This window comes from Strongylocentrotus purpuratus, unplaced genomic scaffold (assembly GCF_000002235.5).
Source record: "Strongylocentrotus purpuratus isolate Spur 01 unplaced genomic scaffold, Spur_5.0 spur5_scaffold_10, whole genome shotgun sequence".
Taxonomy (NCBI): Eukaryota; Metazoa; Echinodermata; class Echinoidea; order Camarodonta; family Strongylocentrotidae; genus Strongylocentrotus; species Strongylocentrotus purpuratus.
In genome coordinates, this window is record NW_022145595.1 from 1468207 (window position 1) to 1486693 (window position 18487).

Below are 18487 nucleotides of genomic sequence, written 5' to 3' on the forward strand. Positions count from 1 at the left end.
ATTTTAGTTTTAAGGGCGTGTGTCATTCAATTATGAATATTTACGCCGAGAATCGAGCGTAGTCTTTCCTCCAGACCGGGGTATTCAAAAGTTAAAAAAAAAAAAAAACTTTTAAACTAAGACCCCACCATCTTCCAAACTAAGACCCGGTAATAAAGCATGGGTTTAGAGCGTAGTTTTTCTTCCAGACCCGGTTATTACATTTGTGGGCGTTATTACATTTGTGGGTGTAACAGGGGGGGGGGGGCTAAAACAAGATGCTTAATTCTAGCATATCATGAGATGCACATTTATATGAGCAGGTCCATGGAGTTTTGTAGGCCTCAGTCTCCTGCGTTACCAATTTTCAAAGAATCCTTATGTGACTGTTTCCTATGTTTTCTATTTTGTTTCTCTGATCAAATACCAAAATCTTATTAGGCCGAACGTACGGGCCAAATATATTATATCTTACGTAATAAGTTGACAATTTCGTGCAATTAAATAGGTCTACTCTGTATATTATTTTATACATATATTCAAATTTTATACATGCTGTGATGCTGATCGATATGCAAAACAGCCATGGGTGAAGAAAGTGTTTCCTGTTTCCTAGTTAAAAAGACATATCGTGAGTAAATCGAATAGCGCGAACATTTTAGCAGACGACCGACCGATCTAGATTGATCGTCAATCGGCATCTCGGATCGGCATAAAAACCACCACCACCTGTCATGCACAGCAGATCAGCGACGGCCCCCTCCCCCATCCCAGTGTCGTGCCAATTCGTGTAAACCGATGTAAGAAGATGGATCGTGGATTTATATAGATACAGGAACGCAATAGAGAAGGACAATTTTACTGAATTGGGAACAGTGTATTACAATGATCGCGTCAAGTGAGTTTTATAGTTTTCCATGATTGTTGGAGTGCGTCAATCCCGGCGTCAATCCGGAGAAGATTTATTTGCGTTTTGTGAAGTTGGTGATGCATGCACTCGCAGCAGAAGAGAATCTTTTTACGCATACAATTAATGCCAAGGGTTGGTTGTTGAGCGGTGTGACAAGACGATGCAAGACAGTCCATACCATTACCATCCCCGCTGAACTTGGAAAACTCTCAGCTGCGTGCCGCGCCGTTGCTCTAACATTATAGCTGCATGTACTAGATCATGACCAATAATTTAATTTCATCTACTGTCATCATGTTTTGATTCATGAAATTTTCTATGTGGGAAAAATTAGAAAAGTACTTGGCTTGAAAGCCTTGCAAGCAAATAATATAGGGTCCCATTGTTGATTGTAAGTTGATATTGGTGATATCAATGGTACCGGTAAGTTCTATGCAATGGGGTCCTGGTAGGAAGAATATATTCTTTAGTGTAGGTATGTTACAAACTTACAATGTGTGTGCTTTCGCCATGAAGGTTTCTGCCATGGGGCTGTTATGCACTATTGGAGACCAATTTGGATAGCCTACGTAAATGTGATCTTTTGATGGGCTGATTAGATTTTTGTTTCATGATTTTTATTGGATGAGAAGAATGACATTGTTATCTTTCATTTCATACTAAACTTTTTATTATTTATGTTCTCGGCAGTTTGTTTTGCTGCACTGTTTCACAAGAGCTGTGTTTAGTGCCATTCTCTACCCTGATCCCACCTACAGGATTTGAAAAAAAGTATCTAGGATGATTGGTTAACATGTGAATTTGCTTTTGGTGAAATTTCAGCAAAATCTATTGATGAGAAATATGTTTTTTTGGATGAGGAATGTGAAAATGTCATGCAAAAATGATGGCCCGATTAGTGGTTTTTGTGTATTTACATACATTTTGGGGCGATTTTATGTAATGAAATAGAATCTTTCGGTCACATTTGAGATCACAACTTTTGGTTTAAAAACAGAGGAAAACAAAGCAATTAAATACATGGTTTCCGGGCGTTTAATATTGGCATAACTTTATTATTACTGGGGCTGTTACGATGAATGAGGCATCAAATAAAAGGTCTTATCAGGCTCCGTCTAATGGCATAAATCAAGAGCTTGAATTCTGAGATTTAATTTTTTTGTAACATCCCTATTTAGTGGTGGTTATTTTACCTGACTGCTGGGGGCATAAATGCCTAAAGTCCTCTCTGAGGGACCTGGTAATGAGGATTATGCCTTGCCAAAGGGCACTAGCGCATCGACTTGGTTTTGAACCCGGGTCGCCTCCTGTCTATGTAAACGGTAAAGGTCAAATCTTTAACATTGTGAGCATGCACATTTAATTCTTAATTGCATCTTATGTGAGGAAAAGACAGCCTAGGGTTCGCAATGTTGGAGGAATGTTAAAAATTATCATTTGTGAGAACGAGAAAAGATTTCTTGTTCATGTTTTTTGTTTTTAGGTGGATCCTGATGCTGCAACCACTTGTACATATGACTCTGATTGTTCTGATGACCAAGCATGTTGTGAGTCTGGGACTGATCGTGTGTGCACTGCTCGCAGGAACAATGGTAAACAAACGTTTGGTGATCGATAGCAAGAAGGATGTACGTTAAATGATTTGGGACAATATGCCCTTCTAGCTTTCAGCATATGATAGTTAGTCTGCAGCCTGCAGGCACAGACTCTAATTTGACATTTAAATAACAATTCATCCAGTCTTGAGCCAAGTCTAACAGTAACTGTCATGTAAGCCCGGTGGGGTCACTCAATGTGACTTCCGGACCGCATGACCATTACCAAAATCGCAGAAAAGGGTTCAATTTCAAGCAATGTCCACAGACAATATATTCCTCGAAATAAAGAAAATAGGGGTGCACAGGTGTCCTCGAAATTGATAAATAGGGGTCAGGAAAAGGGAAAAGAGAAAACCAGGAAGAAAAATTCCCGGAGCCGAGTCTTGTCCTTGAAATATGGTAAAATAGGGGTAAATTTGCGAAAGTGTCCTTACAATCTTATAAATAGGAGTATTCCAAAGTACGATTTTGTCCTTGTTTTGACGTAAAAAAGGGGGTTAAATTTCACAAAATGTCCTTGAAATGGACCGCAAAAGGGGGTTATTTGCATTTGTGGTAATGGTCATACGTGTCTCCCTCTGCGGGGGAGTGACCCACCGGGCATGTAAGTTGGTCTAACGTAGTCGCCTCTCTGTCTTTGCCAAAAAAACTGGCTCGACACGTCTTTCGGATAGTGATGAGAAGGTCGGTCGCCTAGATGTAATTAATCATATCTGATTGATATACATCTTTAAAAAGCCAATTAGACACACAAATTATACAAATGAGCTGCGTGTCTGTACCAGGGCTTATTACATAGTGCTATATGTATAACTTTCACAGTTGAGACCTTGGTACCCACTGTAAGGGTTTGTATTGCAATTTAGACAAGAAGATTTAAATGTCAAAATAATCTCTTCTGATGGAAAAAGTAGAATGTTTTGTATTTGTGATGGTGTGGCAGGAATGATGATTGAAGTTATCAATGGTTTGGGACTTTGGGTATCTTGTGAAAAATGGTCAATATAGAATTAAGTTTTGTGTGTACTGTAAGACAGTGGCGGATCCAGGGGGCCCGGGCTCCGCCCTTGGGGAAAAAATTGTGTAAAAACATGTGATTTTTACCTTTTTTTGGAGGGGGGGTGCAAATTTTTAAATTTTGGAGGGCCAAAAAAAAAATGTGCTCACTACCCCCCCCCCCCCCCCCCCCCACCACTGAGCGACTTTTCGGGCTGGCGCGATTTTCAAATTTTCGAGAGCGAAAAAAAAAAAGTTGGGGCCCCCTCCCCTAAGAAATCCTGGATCCGCGCCTGCCGTAAGATACGGGTGGTGACGGAGGTAATCAAGAAGGTGTGGCCCCATTGCGGTGATTGAACATCATCGACATTGTAATCGTCATCACCACCATCGCTATCATGAGCAATATGTTCAGTCATTGAACATATTGCTCATGATAGCGATATTATAAATTTCACTTTTTGTCATTTGCCATTATTGCAGCTCCTCCTACAGCCTGTCATAGTGATGAAATTGGGTGTACAGAAGATGGCTGGTACCTCCCAAAGCAATGTGATAGGGAAAACGGAGTGTGTTGGTGTGCCTCACAGTGTGGTCATCCACAACCTAGTACCTACTCTGATGGTGTGCTAAACTGTGGTAAGTGGACCAAAACTAGTTGGGATACAAGTATTTTATAGACTATATATGGAAACAATTGCTTTGATTTGTCTCATTAAAGGAGTTGACCACAAACTAACTCCCATACAGTGTTGAGTGCATGGGTCAAGGGCCACTGGCTTCATCGGGCAGGTAGTTCCATTATGTGAATGGGTAAAGTCAGACAACAATATACAACCAATCATAACAAGTTTAATACCAGGAGAAAGCTAATGATTAGTTTATTTGATAGCTTATCACTCTTACTCTAAAGCCGCCTGACCACAATGGAACGAGTGAGGGCTTGCGAGAGCGGCCGAAGTGCAATCGAAACTCACTATTTTGCTCTTCTCCAACACAGAAAAACAGACAACAATGTCCTGGATTACTATGTTTTTTCCGAGAAAAGTAAAGAGAAAATGCCATATTCATTTTTATATACTTTTTGAAAGGTTACCCCAATGTTGGAAAGAAAGGCATTTTCATCCAGAAATGCTTATTTTGTCTATGCAGGGAAGTCGGATTGAGTGGATGATACAACGTCAATATGTTGCAAGTCTTTATTTAAAATGCTTTTTTGTTCACTGGAATTCTTTGATGGATTTGTTTTGTAAAGGTAATATTTCCTTTCTTAAAATTATGATAAAATAACATTTTTAGAAATCTGATCCCTTTTTAAAGTTTCATAAAGTAGTTACCTTCTCCTTGAATGTATTTGCTATGCTTTAAGTGATAGTTATTATTAGAATGAATTTCATAAAAACTAATGAATATCTAATTTAGATTTGTATCAGAATTTATTTTGCCTCAAAACTTTGGGATATGGGTTTGAAGGCTATGAAATAAAAACAAATTTGAAATAAGGCATTGCAACACTACGCTAACCTTTTAGAATAAAACAGAGAAAGGAGATCTCAGAAAATATAAAAAATGAGAGTTATTGAGCGAGTAGGAGAGAAAGAGAAAGAGAGAGAAAAATAAGTAGTTAAGTATTCTGAGTGTGTCGGGAAGAAGGAGAGAGATAGAGAGAGAGAGAGAAAGCATTTAGTAGAAAGATATGGGAAGGGTGATAAAGTAATTGTGTATTGAAACAATTTCATACTAATAAAGATAATACTTTAAGATTTGTCAATGAAATGCAACTTACACGGCTGCTTTGACCTTTGTCTCAACCCCACAAAATATTGTTTTGCTCTATTTCAGATAAACTTTATCCAGAATGAATCTTATCTTTCATTTCATATCTGACTCCCTAAAGAGAAAGCCCTCATCAGTTTACATCCTGTTAATATTCATTGCTCTATTTTTTAATCACCCGTATAATGTTTTCTAGCCTGAAACTAAAGATATGACCATCAATTTAATACGAAAACAAGAGATAAGGGAGGAAATAAGGAAATCGAGTTACGTTAAAAAGAAAAGAAGGAAGAGTAGAGAAAAAAAAGTTACTGTAAAAAGTGATAATTTACATCTAAGATGAGCTCATTTGATACTACTCTTAAAACAATTAGTGATGGAAAATATTTGATGAAACAAAAACAATATAAATTGTTTTGTAGCTTGTACTTTACTGTCATGACTTGGACTCAGTTCAGTTATTAATACGCATGAAATAGAGATAACTTGGCAAAGTCAGTCTCATTCATTTTTGTGGCTTAACTTTGTACAAAATTTTGTAAAATTAGTATTGAGCTTTGTGTCTTGTCACTTTAGTGGTCATCTTGTATCAGAAAATGTCCATTCTTGTAGATTAATAGACCTTATAATTTGAAGATTTGATATAATGAATAAATTTACAGATTCTATATATATATATATATATATATATATATATATAAATAGATATTTCAAAATATGGAAAGTGCAGCATTTTTAATCAAGAATGAGTCAAACAGTTTTTATGCCTCCGCCACCGAAGGTGGTTCCCGGAGGCATCATGTTTTCGGGTTGTCCGTCCGTACGTCCGTCCGTCCGTACGTCCCGTTTGACCGTTATCACAATATCTCAAGAACCATTTAAGATTTAAACTTAAGACTCGGGAATAGTATTTATCACCATAGGAAGACGATCTGATTAGATTTTGGAGTACGTAGGTCAAAGGTCACAGGTCACAGAGGTCAACTTATGAAATTCCTTGTATTGAGTTTGTTAGCGCGATATCTCAAGAACCATTTGAGATTTAAACTTCAAACTTAAGGATAGTATGTATCACCATAGGAAGACGATCTGATTAGATTTTGGAGTACGTATGTCAAAGGTCAAGGGTCACAGAGGTCAACTTATGAAATTCCATACATTGAGATTGTTATCATGATATCTCAAGAACCACTGGAGATTTAAACTTCAAACTTAGTGATAGTGTGTATCACTATAGGAAAGCAATCTGATTACATTTTGGGTCACGAGGTCAAAGGTCAAAGGTCACAGGGCTCATTATGTATGCAAAAACAGCTTGTGATCGCGTTATCTGAACAACTGATTGATGGATTCCTGCCAAACTTTGGTCATGTATGTATCTTGCAGAGCTGATGAACTGATTAGATTTTGGGGTCACGAGGTCAAAGGTCACAGGGCTCATTATGTATGCAAAAACAGCTTGTGATCGCGTTATCTGAAGAACCGATTGATGGATTCCTGCCAAACTTTGGTCATGTATGTATCTTGCAAAGCCAATGAACTGATTAGATTTTGGGGTCACGAGGTCAAAGGTCACAGCGCACATTGTGTATGCAAAAACAGCTCGTGATCGCCTTATCTCAAGAACCGATTGATGGATTCCTGCCAAACTTAGGTCATGTATGTTACTTGCAGAGCTGATGAACTGATTAGATTTTGGGGTCATGAGGTAAAGGTCAAGGTCATGCGGCTCATTATGTATGCAAAAATAGCTTGTGATCGTATTATCATTAGAACAGATTGATGGATTCCTGCCAAACTTAGATCATTTATGTATCTTGCAGAGCCAATGAATGGTTCATAAGATCAAAGGTCATGGGCTCATTATGTATGCAAAAATAGCTTGTGGACGCATTCTCATTAGAACTGACAGATGGATTACTATTTAACTCAGGAAATCTTGCAGAGCCAATGAACTGAGTAGATTTTAGGGTCATGAGGTCAAAGATCAAAGGGTCATATATGTATATGAGAAATTGCTTGTAATCACGATATTCTGAGAACATGTTAATGGATTACAATTGAACTTGAATTTGAAAAATTTCTTCCGTTTCGGTTTGTAAAATTGCTCTATGACGGAGGCATCATTTTCGACTGCGCGCAGTCGAATTCCATCTAGTTTCTTTGCTTAAAGCTATGGTCACAAATCAGAGCAGCGACCGACCGATCAGTAGCCTGCTCAGTCGCTGTTGGAATTAGGCATCGCCCAGCGATTAGGTCGGTGCCCGGGCGTATTTTGGGCGGCGAGTGAAAAGTGAGCAGGCGCCGCCCAAATTTTAATTCCGCGCTAAAACTTCAGCGGCGACCGAGCGATGCCCTAAAAACGAGCGGTGCCTGGGCGGCCGCCGGGCAGAATTGGTTAAAAACTCGCCGCTCGGCCGCAGAGCAGGCTACTTTTGGGTAATGTGACTGTAGCATTAGTCATTGATATTCTTAATAGCTGCACACAATGAAGACTGTACCCTTGAAAGAGGATGTGCAAATTGTTGTCTGATGCTATTAGACTAGTTACCATACTCTCATTCTCCTTTCATTAAAAAAGAATGAGTACTTAGACAAAAGTGTACCGGTAGACCTAATTACATCAGACTAGTCATGACTCCTTTTATTAAACATTCCTCTGTTCAGTGGCAGAACTTCCCCCTTGCCGCAAAGAACTTGATGATCTTTCTCAAGCGGAAGGCCCCACCCCTCCAGGTTCCTTCAGACCGAGATGCATGGCAGACGGCTACTTCAACCATACACAGTGCTTGGGATCCAGCTGCTGGTGTGTGGACCAATGCGGGAAGAAGTTTCGGGGAACAGAGCACCCTGTGTCAACAGTGAACACCAATGATTGTGGTAAGTTTGTACTTACATATTAAAGGGATCCGGTAACTTTGTCTCAGATTCTGAAACAAAATTCTGGATTTAGCTCATGATGCAATGATAATTATAAACCTTTAGGTCAGTCAGGAACCCCATGACTTTTACAAGCCGATCGCCTGTCTGATTATCAAGATATTTGTGATTGGAATTACAAATTTTGAAAACCGTTCGCCTGACGGTTTTCATAACACTACAGTGTATTGGGGAAAACGAGTATGGTAAAACCGGTCACTCAAAGATTTTTTACTCTTTTGAGGCACTTCTTGATCATTTTGAAGCGCAATTTTTTTAGGGCTTCAATATTACACCATATCACAGACACTGACATAGGGCCGTGTATCTCGGATTTAACATTGTTAAACGATCCCTTTAATGCAGACTTGTAATCGTCACCAGTTGCTTTGAAACTGCAAGAGTAAACTTTGATCTGGTACAAGATAGAACAAGTTAAACCAGACAGGACTGAGAAACTATCATCAAGTCATTCTATAGTCCTACTGTACATACATGTATGTCACATTTGCTATACTTCCCATTTTCCAGTGTCCATTGTCCATTCTGCCTTTTTCCATAGGTGAAATAAATTACCAATCTGCTCCTTTACTCAAACAAAACTCTAGGACCAGTCCTGATCCTTACTGAATGTCTAGTGCTAACAATGATACGATGTCAGAGCAAGAAGATGATAAACTATGTAATTGAATGAGTGCCATATTTTTATCCTAAAAGGATGCTAGACCATAGAACTTCAGATTGAAAATACCATTGTTATCTGCTGACAATATGCAGCAAAAATTTTTGTTATTGTTTAATTAATTCAATTTTATGTTGGTAAAGATGATACATAAGTGTTGAAGATTACTAGCTTAGTATATTAACTTCACTGACAAGGAGCTTCCCACTGACATAGTAGGAGACCAGCCTGTAGGTCCCGTGACCAATCTCGGGGAACAAAGGTTTGAAAGTGTTTTTGTGTTCCCTGATGAATACCGAACAATTTTGACTTGGGCTGCCCCCTTGAAAATCCCAGGCATTTTCGTGAGGGGTCAACAAAGGTCATACAGGGTAGAAATTCAAATATATTCCAATCGTGTCGATATGCATATCAAACTACTCGTCTGGTCATGAGGATTCAAAAAATGTATAGTTTGCTATACCTCCGATCTTAAATGAGGGCGCTATGGTCAAAAAGGTTGAAAGGTCAACACACTTTTGACTTGTGGTCAAATTCACCAACACAGTGAATCTTATCAAATTTCATATCAAATTACTCGTCTGGTCATATGGATTACAAAAATGTATAGTTTGTTATACCTCTGACCTTAAATGAGGGCGCTATGGTCAAAAAGGTCAATGCACTTTAGACTGGTGGTCAAATTCACCTACACAGTTAACAACGTCCGATTCTCATGATTTTAGTGTCTAATAATATGTTTTCTGACATAACAAATTCAACTAAGCAACTTTTAAAACCAAAAGTGGTTGCCATAACCTTGAAATTCCCCTTTAACCCATGGATAAGAAGTTATATATGTTTGTCACCGAAACGGCAGCCATTTTGAATGTACATGGTCAAGTTAAGCACTTTAACTTTTGAAAGTTGTATAGTTGAATTTGCCGTGTCAGAAAACATATTATAAGACACTAAAATCATTAGAATCGGACAATGTTAACTGTTTTGGTAAATTTGACCACCAGTCTAAAGTGCATTGACCTTTTTTACCATAGCGCCCTCATTTAAGGTCGGAGGTGTAACAGACTATACATTTTTGGAATCCTCATGACCAGACGAGTAATTTGATATGAAATTTGATAAGATTCACTGTGTTGGTGAATTTGACCACAAGTCAAAAGTGTGTTGACCTTTCAACCTTTTTGACCATAGCGCCCTCATTTAAGATCGGAGGTATAGCAAACTATACATTTTTTGAATCCTCATGACCAGACGAGTAGTTTGATATGCATATCGACACGATTGGAATATATTTGAATTTCTACCCTGTATGACCTTTGTTGACCCCTCACGAAAATGCCTGGGATTTTCAAGGGGGCAGCCCAAGTCAAAATTGTTCGGTATTCATCAGGGAACACAAAAACACTTTCAAACCTTTGTTCCCCGAGATTGGTCACGGGACCTACAGGCTGGTCTCCTACTAACAGTAAAATGGAAAGGATATCGTTTCAGTTTAACCAAATGATTATTTCATATAATTTTTGATTTGATTTACCAAATGTTTAATTTACTTCGTTTACAAAGGATGTATTGTGCAAATTACAGTGTATGATAACAGTAATTTTTTTTTAAAGATCAGCATAGTGGATGTGTACTACCGGTATTGATTTTGATTTCTTGGTCTCATCTCACAACGTTCATTTCATTGAAGCCTTAAAAAGAAGGTGTGGTGGTGATCCGTGTGATACCGCTACCTGTGAACTCTACCCACAAGCCACCTGCAGAGTGGAGGAGCAATGCGGAGAGTGCCTTCCTGTTTTCAGTATTGGAGACCAACGTGTCTCATGCTTGCAAGGTCAGTTAGGAAGTGTCAAAACATCCTTCTGCAACTGCATGATATGTATCATGTATTAGTTTTTCACAGCAGATGTAGTACATGAATATGATTTGGCCTAATTGTCTTAAGTGACAGCAAATATGGCATTGAGTTACGATTTGACTGAAAAACTTGACATTTATCACTATAACTATATTGAAAATGTATTAGTTTTTATAGCTTGATACAATTCTTGTATTTAACTTCAACCACTTGTTTACAACGCCAATGGCATCATGAATGTATGGATATTTGTAATCGTTGTAAATTGTTTTTATGTGCAGAACGTACATATACATGAAACTAAGGAAATAGAGTATTTTTAATTCTTGATGTTCAAAGCATTTTTTCTTAATTGATCTTGTATTAAAAAGATTTTGTTGTATTCATAGATAACTACAGGAAACTACTAATGACTTCGGATAGCTGCATCATTAGCGTCCTCTATATCTTAACACCAACAAATAGAGAAAATGCAGAAAGATATTTTGAATAAATACAACAATGAAAGTTTGAGATAAATATGTGCGTTAAACAATATTTTGGTAATTTGGACTAGACTTTTATGTAAAATGATGAAAAATTGTGTTGAAATCCCTCTTACTTAGGTTCCAGTAAGGTTGAGAAAGCAGGTCTCTGTCCTGACCCATCATCCATAACGGTACGCAGGGGTATCTTTGCATGCAGAGAGGATGCAGATTGCCATGGCAATAAGAAATGCTGTGGGAATGGAGGTGGCATGATGTGTACTAATCCCTTACCCAAAAGTGAGTTACATCTTTTTATTTTGAGTGTGTTTTGATTGGTATAAATTATACCCAGCTACATAAACGCTGCAATTTGATTATTTTGAATCCATTAAACCTTCATGTGCCATCAGTTCCAATTGGCCCAGTTGCTTGTTTGCCACATGTGTAGACACATACACATATACACCAGTTCCCAAAAGTGTTATTTGCAAAACCATGGCTTCGCAAAATTGCCCATTGCCAGTCTTGATTAGCCCATATGACAACCCTGTGGAAACCTGTATAACATAGCCTTGTACTAGAAACGTTGAATAGTCTTGAAGTCTTTGTTATATCTATCCCATGAATTCGTTTTCAGTGGGTGCCTGCCTTACCAAAAAGCAGATTTGACAAAAGACTTAACTCCGTTTCGTTGACAATCAGCCATGCATGAAGACTCTCGTCTACGGCTAATTGTCAACGAAACAAAGTTAAGTCTTTTGTTAATTTCGTTTATTGATACGGCAGGTAGCCGGTGAAAACGAATTCGTTTAATAAAATTATGGAAATGCAAGTACTACTTTAAACAAACAGAACTTTGTCATTCCTCGCTCATTTTTCCTGATTGAGGTGTCATATGAAAGGGCAGAAACTCAACTTTCTAGAAATGTGAATTTTTCTTCGAAATTCAGATACCGCCCGCCAAATGTCTTTTTGGTTTCCTTCCTTCAAATTGCTTTTAATCACTCATGCGTGAAATATGCATCATCTGAGTAGCATCACATGAAAGAGGAGACTCTAAGCTTTCCAAATATGTATCATTCATTAATTATAGTTGTGATTAAGTTATGATAGACAATCGATACTTCTCGGTTTCGTTTTTTCCGGGACGCACTGTATATGATTACGTTCTATTTTAAAAAACGCCGAAATAAAAACAAACAAACAAAAAAAATGAATTTTAAAGCTTACAAATTATTTCTCATCTTTACCAAGGGTCTGTTTCATAAAACTTGTTATCAACAACTAATTCGTTGACAAATTTGCTCTCAGCCAATTCAATGTCATGATTTCAGTAGCTTTTAACAGTCATTGTTACTTGATATCGATAACAAGTTTTATGAAACAGGGCCCAGAACTCCACCTTTAAATGTACATGTACTTTCACTTGTTTGTAGTCCACGAAGGCCAGTGCCCCAGGCCCTGGTTATTGGAATGTGATAGCCATCGCAGGGCAGATCACTGTGAGTTTGATAGCCAGTGTCCCCAGTCAAACAAGTGCTGTGAGTCTGGTTGTGGGAAAGCATGTAGAGATACATCCAACCATGTAAATGTAAGTCACAGTCAATGTAGTATCATGTTTTTAATGTACTTTGATTTGATTTGAAGAGATTTTAATTAATTTTATTTTTTATATTAGGTAGCTTAGGTAAATGTAGAGGCACAAAAATAGACTTTAACACAGATTTAATGCCTTTCTGGCTCCGACCAAACCAAGTATCAATTTCCAGTAGCCAGATGACAAATAATGCAATATCCTAGCTGTCATTTTATTGAAACTAGGAAAAGTTGACCGTCGGCTACTTACTGACCAAACCGGGTCAGTGTCTCTCCGTCACCAGAATGAACTGCTCCACAGTCTTTGAATGCACTACTGACCAGGGATGTGGCAGCAACTTGAAATGCTGCAGCAACGGTTGCGGCATGGAATGTGTTGAGCCGATTACTCTTGGTAAGAAGAGTTTGTTTATTTTTAAAGTAACTTTTAAGATTGAGATTCTTTGTTTTAATATCTTTTTTTCAAATCGTCATCTTAGGGATACTGTGAAAGGTCTCCTCCCGAATATGAGAATATTATTTCTAATAATCATATACATATATGCATTAACCTTATGAAATGGTTTTAAAGGCATCATAGTGTTGGTCAATCTCATTCACCTAGCAAATTTCTTCTTTGTGTACCTAGATTGATTAAATTGAATATCTATACATGTCCATCAAGCTTTGGCTTTAATAATGTTAGCATGCCTCATTCAACGTTTCTAGGCGCCATGGTGCTGTGCCTTTACAGATTTTATGATTTATTTGTTTCACAGCATCCTTTAAAAACACTTTCCAAAGCATTAGCACATTGCTCTAACCGGTAGATATTTTTCACTAACATTATGAATCCAACTGAAACTCAAACCTATTTTCTTTATTGGATATCTTTTCTCTGCAGTGAAGTACGGGCAATGCCCAAGGCCATCATATGAAGCAAGTCAATGCACCGGCATGTCACCAGATGATATGTGTATGCACGATAAAGATTGTCATAGTAACCAGAAATGCTGCAATGACGGCTGCCAGAACATCTGCATAGAACCATGGAAGTATGGTATGTACATAATGAATCGGCAGTAATGATTGATCTCATATTAATTTATGTCGCTCAGACATTGAATTAGTGTTCACGTATCTATTCAGTATGTACCGGTAGTAAATTTCAAAATTTCTTTGAATTGTGAGGTTAAATCCATTCCTGTTTTATGTTCCATGCATACTGTGAACAAAAATGTACTCAACTTGCTTATTAGATATAATTATATATATATATATATATATATATATATATATAATGTAATGAGGGCAGACTTTGATAGCCTTCATGATTGTTTTTTGCATTAGTGGTCTTCAGTCTCTCCATTATGCAAAGGATGGATGATAGCTTTAACACAGGAATGATACAATTTGTAAAACATAGCACTTTGTCAAATGTATAGTAAAAGATGGCATTAACTGTTGTCCCAATACTGAGTATTAATAAATGCTTTTACTTGTACATGGATATAGATACATTTATTAATGGTTTGAAAGATAGTATAAGTCTGCTCATCTTAAAATCATTGGGAATTATATTTGACAACAACATTTATTCAGATATTGGTTGAAATCTTTAACGGGATAGTTGAGTTCTTGTTGCAGACCGCAAATAAATGCCTTCAAAGTGCATGGTTATTGCTCTTATTCTTATTTAAATGTATGACATTTCTAGTGCTCTTTTAAGACCTGAAATTGCTATGAAGTCAATTTCAGACCCCAAAATGTGTGAAATTTATCCAATACGATCATACCAATTTAGCTCCACTTTCAAAAAAATATGGTGACCGTTGATTGATTAATTAATTAATATTAACAATACACGGGCCGGCTGGTTGTGCATATTATAGCTAACACAAAAAAAGTCAACAAAAAGCCAACATCGCCATCGGCTGGAATAGAACGTATAAGGTGCTATTTCTTTTTTCAACGGCTGGTTCAAATTTTCAAATATTTTAGGTGGTACACAAATATTAGAAATGGTTATATTTATGGATATTTCAGCCGTCTCTGAACCGATTTTGATCAAACAAAGATGATTTTGTCATTTAAATTGTATGTTCTTTCAAATTTGATACTCAGTTTTTCATTATCTCACAAAAAAATATTTTGTGTAGCGCCTTCTCCTCTACAAGAACTCAATTATCCCTTTAAACTAAGAAAGACTGTTTTCACATCTGCTGTAGATAACCGAAATGATGTAGATGTCAATGTACCGTTATCAGGAACGATTCATCTAATACAATAACCTCTGGAAATCTATTCCTGGACAACTACCCCATGACAGGTGCCCCATGAAATTCTTTTTAACTATAACTGTCAGAATTGAATTTGTAATACCAGTACACCCTTTCACGGTTACCATAGTATACATGCGCTGACATGGGCTCCATTTTAAATTGCGAGTAAATATTGCGACTAGCTTTTATTCAGATTTATGCAGCCTGCAAAGCACAAGTGTCGATATGATGTGAGCGCACAGCGCAGGCAGTGACGCAACAATACTTACGCGTCTGAAAACATTGATGACGCAATGTTTACTCGTAAATTAAAATGGCGGCTTTAACCATGAAGGGGTGTATTGGATTAAGGGTATATTGTCCCACAATTATTGTCCTGGGTGGTAATTGTGTTGGGGAGGAACTTGAAGTAAAGTGGTAGCTCTTTGGGGAAAGCAGTCCTTAGGGATAGTTGACTTAGAATCAAATCTACCAGTAATGCCGCTTTTGTTGTTGCTACAGCTCCTGTAATAAGCCAGTTCAAGGTTGCAGTCTGAGCATGAGCAAATAAAGGTCATTGCAGAACAAATTTTGAAATACACGGGGACAAAATACTGGATACATGCTCATGAAAGTTATGTAACATTCATTCATGCACATTCAGTGCACTCCATGATACACAGGTGGAAGTATTCTTTGAAAAGGGGAAACAAAGGCTATTTATATAGCACCTCCATCGCTGTAGGAGTGATTATTTCAAAATGTACAAAGTGGGACCTCTTCATGTTTTGAAGATCTGTGGATATTCGGGGTCTTTGCAGCCATGTGCTAACTGTGAACTGGTCTATTGAATGGAATATAATTTCTTTCTTTCTCTGTGAGTGGGCAGGCTGGTACCCATTTTTAGGTCCTCCTTTTCAAGATACCAATGCCATTATACATTTAACCATGAGTTTTTTCTTCAAACTTGTTATCACAAAGTTAAACCCGGAGAGTGTCCAGGTGAATCAGAACAAGATGATCATTCCAGGGACTGCTCCGTCGACATGGATTGCCCTGATTCAATGAAGTGTTGCCAAGATTCATCCACACCTCAACTAAAGTGTCTCAATCCAAGATTTCAAATTGCATGTGAGTATTGAAGCCATAAGAGCTGCTGTAAAAGTACAGTATTGACTAATTCTACCTTGTAATCTGATTTGTTAATACTGTACTTAATGTTGACGTTTAAAGGTTCTGCATTTAATTTGCAAAAATTGTGAAACATAGTGAAATTTCACATGATATTAATAATAATAATAGTGGGTATATTGTATAGCACTCATGTCAGTCAGATATGACCCTCCTGGCGATCACCATTATGCGTCAAGATTACGATAATAAAATCACTTTGTTCAGCATATATTTAGCACTTACATGTATGTTAAATAATATACCAGATTTATTCTCATTATACTTGCAACAAGAAGTTTTGTAATATGAAGAGGACTATATGAAATTGATTTTTCTTCTTCAGAAAATTATTTTCGATGACTAGAGTCTTTACACTCAACTAAAATTCCTATATCATTGAAGAATAAAAAAGTGAACTCTATTTCCACTTATTCTATTTTTATTTGTCAGTTGATAATTCATGTAGTGAAATACCTAGGCCATACTGTATAAATGCAATTTTTTTACAGTACCTCTTCAACCAGCTGGTTTCTGCTACCAAGACAGACAGCGCTATCACCATGGTGACGAGTGGTCACGTGACCCATGCTCTTTGTGCCGTTGTTGGGCAGGGGTCATAGAATGCCTCAGGATGACCTGTGCGACCCCTCCTGAAGGATGTGAGGCTGTTGTCATCCAGGGGAGATGCTGCCCTGATTTCAGATGTTCAGGGGTGGAAAGTGAGCATTGCTATATAATTGTGCTTGATAATCATGTCCTATAAATAAATTTGTATTATGCCTGAATTTTGCTTGAAAATTCAACATAAACATTTAGGATATAACCAAAATGCAGCGATATGCATTTGGTCCAAATATGATATCATTCATCATAACAAAAGATTCTACTTTTTCTGATCACAATTATTAATATTTTTTTATTACAAATCTTCCATTTTAACCTGAATTTCCTTAATTTGTTTTTCTAATTTTTCTTCTTCAACTCTGACTAATTTTTGTTATAAAGGTTTATGAATCATGACTGATTATGATACTACACAGCATAATAATATACTTACATGTGTTCATGTACATTCAGTTCTAGATGAGAGAAAGTTCCAGTGATTAGTTTTGTTAATAAGTGTCAATATACTCATACTCCTTTACCAAATTTGTGCAGCTGGATTTAGTAGATGCCCATCTTTGACTGGTAGGAACCACTCGCATCTTGAAGTCTGGTCAAAAGATGATTGTACACAGTGCATGTGTTACGATGGAGAAGTGACATGCACCACCCTGTCCTGCATTCCTATCGCTCCTGTCAATTCCACAAGGTTTCACAGTGTTCCGCAGCCTGGGTCATGCTGTCCTCGCTTGGTGTATTCTGAACTTAGATCTGAATCTGGTAAGTGCAATTTGAAAGATGTAATAGAATCGAAAATAATATCACTAGTGATATTCGTTAGTCTCACTATGTATGGTGAGCAAGGGATCTAAAAGATTACAACAGTCAGCCTGTAGAGTAAAAAAACACGCTTGCTTACATTATATTTTATCCCCTGACGAAGTGTTGCAGCGGCGCACAAAACGTTGTGATCTTGTAGATCCCTTAATGACCATACATTGCGAGACAAACGAATATCACTAGAAATATTATTTTCCATACTACATCCGCAATGAGTAATATATTTAACATCAATGTCATAGAAGTTGACATGTTCAGTCAAGCGTGACAGATCTTCAATCACTTTAAACTTCATTTGCTTGTGGAACTAGTAATCTAACAAAACATACCTAAATGAGAAAATGTGCAGTTGGGAATATCTGTGTAAGACTTGGGATGGTCATAGTCGTTGTGATGCATAAGTCCATTCTGTTTGTCTTTTTTTCTCAAGATAATCACTGTTTTGACACAAGGGGAGTCATGCACCACACAGGTGACCGCTGGCACGAAGACCCCTGCACAGAGTGTCATTGCCATGACAACCGGGTGGAATGCCTTGATAGAAGCCACAGCTGCCCTCGGCTCCCTCACCCATCATGTCGTCTGCTAGAGGTCAAGGGTCAATGCTGCCCTGATGTTAAGTGCTCTGTGATTGAAGGTATGATGGTGCTTGTAGCTTTCATTCTGCACTGACAGTTTTAACTTTTTTCACTATCCTATGCCAGCAGATATCTTACAATTCACCCTTGACGTTAACACTCTACCTAACTGTAATCACAGTTACATTTTGGGCTTTAGGGTTAGTTAGAAGTAAGGGTTAGGTTTAGGTGTATTATTTGGTCCATGGTTGAAGCTATGAGGTTGGCTTAAT

At 37.6% G+C, this 18487-nt stretch overlaps 1 protein-coding gene across 1 annotated transcript; it reads left to right on the forward strand.

The window, feature by feature from the left end:
- The first annotated feature begins 748 nt into the window (after nucleotides 1–748).
- On the forward strand, nucleotides 749–18309 carry LOC105447542 (cysteine-rich motor neuron 1 protein-like). Its single transcript, XM_030980036.1, has 13 exons — nucleotides 749–877; nucleotides 2373–2481; nucleotides 3967–4122; nucleotides 7927–8139; nucleotides 10551–10694; nucleotides 11324–11482; nucleotides 12622–12776; nucleotides 13007–13175; nucleotides 13665–13820; nucleotides 16003–16152; nucleotides 16704–16913; nucleotides 17353–17577; nucleotides 18068–18309. Exons 4-13 carry the CDS (start codon nucleotides 8016–8018, stop codon nucleotides 18307–18309), a joined length of 1734 nt encoding a protein of 577 aa, XP_030835896.1. The 5' UTR covers nucleotides 749–877; nucleotides 2373–2481; nucleotides 3967–4122; nucleotides 7927–8015.
- Nucleotides 18310–18487: the final 178 nt, after the last annotated feature.

Bases quoted from the DNA above. Each gene is read 5' to 3' on its own strand.
- LOC105447542 (XM_030980036.1), top strand. From the start codon at position 8,016: ATGGCAGACGGCTACTTCAACCATACACAGTGCTTGGGATCCAGCTGC. The intron at 16,153-16,703 runs GTGAGTATTGAA...ATTTTTTTACAG, and splicing joins TCCAAGATTTCAAATTGCAT to TACCTCTTCAACCAGCTGGT. The intron at 16,914-17,352 runs GTGAGCATTGCT...AAATTTGTGCAG, and splicing joins CAGATGTTCAGGGGTGGAAA to CTGGATTTAGTAGATGCCCA.